The sequence below is a fragment of the Halichoerus grypus genome, chromosome 7 (genome assembly GCF_964656455.1).
Source record: "Halichoerus grypus chromosome 7, mHalGry1.hap1.1, whole genome shotgun sequence".
In the NCBI taxonomy this organism is placed as follows: Eukaryota; Metazoa; Chordata; class Mammalia; order Carnivora; family Phocidae; genus Halichoerus; species Halichoerus grypus.
Genome location: NC_135718.1, coordinates 97,844,713 through 97,851,052, shown reverse-complemented (window position 1 = coordinate 97,851,052; position 6,340 = coordinate 97,844,713). Strand labels below are relative to the sequence as shown.

Genomic DNA, 6,340 nt, shown 5'->3' with positions numbered 1-6,340 from the left:
CGAAACATCAAGTAGAAGAAGAAAACTGGAAAATTCACAAATATGTGGAAACTTAACAACATACTCCTGGACTACCAATGGGTCTTAGAAAAAAAATTTTAAATGTCTTGGAAGAAACAAAAATGGAAACACAATATAACAAAACTTATGGGATGCAGCAAAAGCAGTTCTAAGGGGAAAGTTTATAGTAATAAATACCCCACATTAAGAAACGAGAAAGATGTCAAATAAACAACCTAATTTTACACTTCAAGAAAGCAGAAAAAGAAGAACAAACTAAGCCCAAAGCAGATGGAAGAAAATAATAAAGATCAGAGAAGAAATAAATAGAGACCAGAGAAATAAGAGGAAAGACCAATGGAACTAATAGCTATATTTTAACAAAAACACAATGACAAACCTTTAACTAGACCTACCAAGAAAAAAAGAGAGAAGAATCAAATAAATAAAATCAGAAATGAAATAAGACATTATCCCTGATATCACAGAAATAAAAAGGATCATAAGAAATTACTATGAACAATTACGTGCCAACAAATTGGATAACCTAGAAGTGGATAAATTCCTGGAAACATGAAACTTACCAATATTGAATCATGAAGAAATAGAAAATTTTAACAGATCAATAATGAGTAGAGATTGAATCAGTAATCAAAAGTCTCCCAACAAAGAAAAGCCCAGAAGCAAATGTTCTCCCTGGGGAATTCTACCAAACATTTAAAGAATTGTCACTAGTCCTCAAACTCTTCCAAAAAATTGAAGAGGAGGGAACACTCTCTAACTCATTTTACAAGGCCAGCATTACCCTGACACCAAAGGCAAAAAAAAGATATTACAAGAAAAGAAAACCATAGGTCAATATCCCTGATAAATATAGACAGAAAAATTTTCTTTCTTTTTTTTTTTTAAGGAAGTTTTTGTTTTAATTCCAGTTTGGTTAACATACAGTGTTATTTTAGTTTCAGGTGTCACAAAAAATTTTCAATAAAAATATTAACAAACCAAATTCAACAGCACTTCAAAGAATCGTGCACAATGATCAAGTGGTGTTTATCCTTGGCATGCAAGGATGGTTTGACACATGCAAATCCATAAATACGATACACCACATTAATAGAATGAAAGAAAAAGTCATAAAATCATCTCAATAGATGCAGAAAAAGCTTTCAACAAAATGCAGCATTCTTTTTCATGATAAAATCTCCCAATGAATTGGGTATAAAATATAAGAAACACAAACCATAAGAAAAAAATTGATAAATTGGTTATCATCAAATTTAAAACATTTTCATTAAAAAATACCATTAAGAAAATGAAAAAGGAAGCCATAGATGGTGAGGAATTACTTGCAAGCACAGAATTAATATTGTTTGTTTCAGCATTATTTTTGTTTCGAGATATAATTCACATAACATAAAATTCACCATTTTAACGTGTAATCTCAATGATATTTGCTATATTCACCACCATCTAATGCTAGAATGTTTCTGTCAACCCAAAAAGAAACTTCTTACCTATAAGCAGTTAGTCTGAATTTCCCCTCTTCCCCATCTCCTGGCAACCACTAATCTACTTTCTGTCTATAATATGTGTTCTTTTGTTTGGCTTCTCTCACTTAACACAATGTTTTCAAGGTCCATCCATGTTGTAATATGTAATAATACTTCATCCCTTTTTATGCCTGAATCACATTCCCTTTTGGGGATATACCACATTTGTTTACCATTCCTCGGTTGGCTTGTTTCCAGTTTAGGGCTATGATGAATAATGTTGCAATGAACATTAAGATACAAGTCTTTGTGTGGACATATGTTTTCAATTCTCTTGGGTATATGCCTAGAGGTAGAATTGCTGTATCATATGATAACTCTGTTTAACTTTTTGAGGAACTGTCAAACTGTTTTCTTTTTCCTTTTTTTTTTTTTTTAAGTAGGCTCTACACCCAGCATGGAGCCCAATGTGGGGCTTGAACTCACGACCTTGAGATCAAGACCTGAGCCAATATCAAGAGTCAGATGCTCAACCAACTGAGTCCCCAGGCGCCCTTCAAACTGTTTTCTAAAAGGGCTTCATCATTTTACATTTTCACCAGCAGTGTATGAGGGTTCCAATTTCTTTACATCCTCACCAACAGGAATTGTTTATCTTTTTTATTTTAGTCTCCCTAGTGGGTGTGATGTAGTATCTCACTATAGTTTTTTTTTCTTTCTTCTTTCCCTTCACCCATCCCCCACTCACCTCCCCTCTGGCGACCACCAGTGTGTGTCTGTGTATCTATATCAAAGACTCAGTTTGTCTCTTTTTCTCTTTGTTTGTTCATTTGTTTTGTTTCTTAAATTCCACATATGAGTGAAATCATATGGTATTTATCTTTCTCTGTCTGACTTATTTTCCTTAGCATAATACCCTCCAGGTCTATCCATGTAGTTGAAAATGGTAAGATCTCATTTTTTATGGCTGAGTAATATTCCATTATATACATCTTCTTTATCCATTCACCTATGGATGGACACTTGGGTTGCTCCCATATCTTGGCTATTGTAAATAATGCTGCAGTAAACATAGGGATGCATATTTCTTTTTGAAATAGTGTTTTAGTTTTCTTTGGGTAAATGCTCAGTAGTGGAATTACTGAATCATACAGTAATTCTATTTATAATTTTTTGAGGGACCTCCATACTGTTTTCCACAGTGGCTGCATCAGTTTACATTCCCACCAACGGTGCACAGGATTACTTTTTCTTCACATCTTTGCCAACACTTGTTTCTTGAGTTTTTAATTTTAGCCATTCTGACAGGTGTTTTGTGATATCTCACTGAGGTTTTAATTTGCAACTTCCTGATGATTAGTGATATTGAGTTTCTTTTCATGTGCTTATGGCCATTAGTATATCTTCTTTGGAGAAATATCTATTTTGATCTTTGGCTAATTTTTAGGACAATAGTTTTCTTATTGTTGAGTTGTATTTATGTGTTGGTATTTTTAGTGGGATAGATTGATTCGTTTACAGAGAACTGTGGTCTTCTTAAGATTATCAAAGACTATATGCTTTTCCATATACCCAGGTCCTTTCTGCATTCTTCAGTAACGTTTTAAAGTTTATTTCATATAGATCTTACGCTTCTTATTATGTTTATTTCTAATTATTTATCTTTTTATTATTGTAAATTACTCCAATGGTTCAATATTGACAACCAAAAAAGGCATTTGAAAAACTATGTGGTTCAAATTCAGGCCAAGTTTTGATCTGCAACCTCAGATCTACCCCAGCAATTTGCTTTACAGGGAAGACCGCAGACGCCTAGAGATGTTAAGTGACTTTGTCAAGGCCACACAGCGTGTAGGTAGCAGGGATAGGCACTAAAGCCCAGGTATTCTGTCTCTGTGTTTATCCTGACTCTGGATCCAGAGCTCTGCCGTCTTACCAACCTCCATAAAATACGGCAAATGTTCTCACATGCTTTGTGAACTCCTATTTGCTTAGGGACTGACTTCACCAATCAAGATAGGAATTAAATAAAAATTTGACAAAAGTTAGGGGAAAAAAGGAGAGTAAAACAATGGTTAAGTGAGAGAAAAAGCAAAAATGTAGACACACACACACCTCAAACCCTCAAACCTCCAGAGCTTCCTGCCTATGAACCGAAAGGGGGAGTGTGAGTTGCTTGGCCCTGGTGGCAGGTGTGAGCCTTCTCAAAGGCCCCACAGTCTTCCACTTCCTGAGGAGGCAGCAGCAGAGCAAAGCCCGCAGACTCCTTTGCTCTTCTGTGTCCCAGCCATGGCTGCCACAGCCTCGGCGTCCTGGCACCATCCTGGGGGAAAGGACAAGATGGCGCGGAAGGTGCTGGTCACGGTGGCCTTGCTGCAAGCACAGCTCCCAGTTACAGGTAAGGCCAGACGTCTCGGTGGCAAGGAGCTTCTAGAAACTCTTTGTGCGTGTGTGTTGGGTGGGTTGGGGGGGAATGGTGGAGGGCTAGTGAGGAACTGGTGTGTCTTTTGAATCCTGTTCTCCTCAAATCGAGGGGCGGCTGAGCAGGGGGGCTCGGGCTCGATGCCGGCATCGGTTCCTCACAGCTGAGCTGGGCATCGGGTCAGAGCCAGCGGCCTGAACACACACCTGCCTCAAGGCCAGGTTTTTCCGGTGATAAAAGGAGAGAGGAAAGTCCACGGAGGGGAAGGATGGGGAGGAAGGAGGCAGAAGAGCCATGGAGGCAGGCCCAGTGTGGAGAAAAGGAGAGGGAGCATTTAACAGAAGCTGGATGAGATGAGAAAATGTCAGCCAGGCCATCTTTCTCGTCTTGGCATCTTCTTTTAGCCCCTTGCTGGCTCCATCACTCAGCCCCTTTCCTTCTTCCTTTTCCAACAAAAACTTCTCTTGTTGGTCAACCATGGTCACAGCCGTGACCTAAAGCACCTGGATGGGGCAGGGACTAAGCAGCGGGGTCAACGAAAGAGGGAAGGGGTCTTCCTCGGGGTCCGTGTCACGACACAGCTCTGTCATGGCTGCCCCCTCACCCCACGGCCCAGGGCGGCCCTGTGACACACCCATCGCAGGCTTAGTGACTCACCCACCACCCCTCACTGCAAGCAGCTCTCCATCTGAGGCCAAAAAGCTAGAGATGCTGACAGAGCGTAGGGACAGATGAGAGGATGTGACCTGTTAATCACCACCAACCAACCAGCAAGAGAACTTACTCCTCACTGCGTTTGGTTCATGGGAGCCTGGCTTTTCTAGAATCCTTTCACTCCCACCATGTTTTCTAGGCCAGGTAATGAGGAGAACATGTGAAAAGAAGACAAAACAGACTGTCTTGGGGGATTGGGGCCACAGCATTTTTATAAGGAATGGGACCAGCCGTATTTGAGTCTGAAGAAACAGGGAGGGTGGTCGCAGGCAAACGACCTTCCCCCACCTCACAGGTTGCTTCAGCGTGGGACAGCGTTTAGCGACAATGGTGGGAGGGCAGGAGAGGCCACGGGCGCTTCTGCTCCTGACAGGGACCATGGCACAGCCTCAGCTTGGTGCTTCAGGGGTTCTGAGGCTAAGTAACCATGGGGTTTTCTGTAAGATCGCAGCTTTCTTCTCAGAAAAGCCTTTGTTGGGTATGAGTCACATGGCGCTGTGGGGTGAGGGCTCCAGAGCAAGCCCCAGGCAGCCCATCCTGTGTGCAGGCGACAAGAGGACCACGGTAGCCTGTGAACTCCCTGATTTCAGGGATGCAGCTGACGGCAACAGCCTCAGACCGTGGGCTTCAGGCAGCTACGCAGAGTTTCCTCACCGGGCCATTTGTGTTGGCCTTGGGGCCAAGGTCGCAGCAAAGTAGGGGTAGAGGAGAAAAACAGGAGCTGCTTGGTGGCGGGGGGTGGCCGCCGAGAGCGGCAAACCATCCCACCTGGCAGGCCAGTCGGGGGCCGTGCCCATTACCACAAATGGCGGCACAGGAGGGAAAAGTTAGATTGGCTGGATTTTTCATCTTTCCATGCCCCTTGCTTTGCAGGGGTGGAGATGGACATGTCAGCTACTCCTAGAGAAGGCTCCTAGACGAAAGTCCTTCCAAGCGTCTCGCCCAGTTGAGGGGAAGGGAGCGGAGACTTGGGCCTTTAGCCCTGAGGGCTGCAAATGGCTCCATGTTGGCTTTACGACTGCGCTGGGCGGAAAGGCTGCTGGCGGAATTTGAACTGGGGTCTTCTCTCTTTTCTCACTCAGTTAAGTCACCCGTCCCCAAACGTTTTTTAAAAATCCACTTTTTACTAAGATTTTTCCATTTGCCTTTTACGGAAATGTCCAGATCATGAGGATCAAAGCAAATAATGACCTAGTCTGTCTACATGAGGAGGTGTCCCCGGGTGAGAGTCTATCACCGCGGTCACCGGGGTCCGCGGCTGGAAGCGACAAAGGCGGTGTGCTTAAACGGCACAGGCTCACTTCTGCCGGCGGAGCCGTCAGCCGCTCAGTCCCTATAACTCTCTACCCTACGGTGGCCAAGAGTGCGCCCCGTGGTTGGCGTGGCCATCGTCCTGCGAAGCGGGGACACGCAGCTATGACACAAAATCTTGGGGAGTGCAGGTTCCCACGCTCTACTTTTAGGCAGGCAGCTGGATGTGGTAGCAAAAGTCAGGTCAAACCCAGAATCCCAGTGCTGCCACTTTCCTAGCTGTGCAACCTTAGACAAGTTACTTAACCTCTCTGGGCCTTGGTTTTCTCCCCTCTAAAGTAAGGATAACTTTCCTTGCAGGGCTGTAAAGATGAGAAATGAATGTAATGTGCTTGATACATAGCAGACAGCCAAACCATGGAAGTGGTATTAATTATTACTATTATTACATCATGGTCTGTTT

At 43.0% G+C, this 6,340-nt stretch overlaps 1 protein-coding gene across 2 annotated transcripts in view; it reads left to right on the top strand.

The window, feature by feature from the left end:
- The first annotated feature begins 3,693 nt into the window (after positions 1–3,693).
- The window catches only part of CD247 (CD247 molecule), a 71,134-nt gene continuing 68,487 nt past the window's right edge, over positions 3,694–6,340 (top strand). Inside the window, exon 1 of one of the 2 annotated variants that reach the window (XM_036076750.2) lies at positions 3,694–3,888. In XM_036076750.2, the coding sequence (XP_035932643.1) occupies positions 3,780–3,888 (109 nt within the window). In that variant the 5' untranslated portion in view covers positions 3,694–3,779. The remainder of the gene's footprint in view (positions 3,889–6,340) is intronic. The other variant, XM_036076749.2, reaches the window with a different exon arrangement.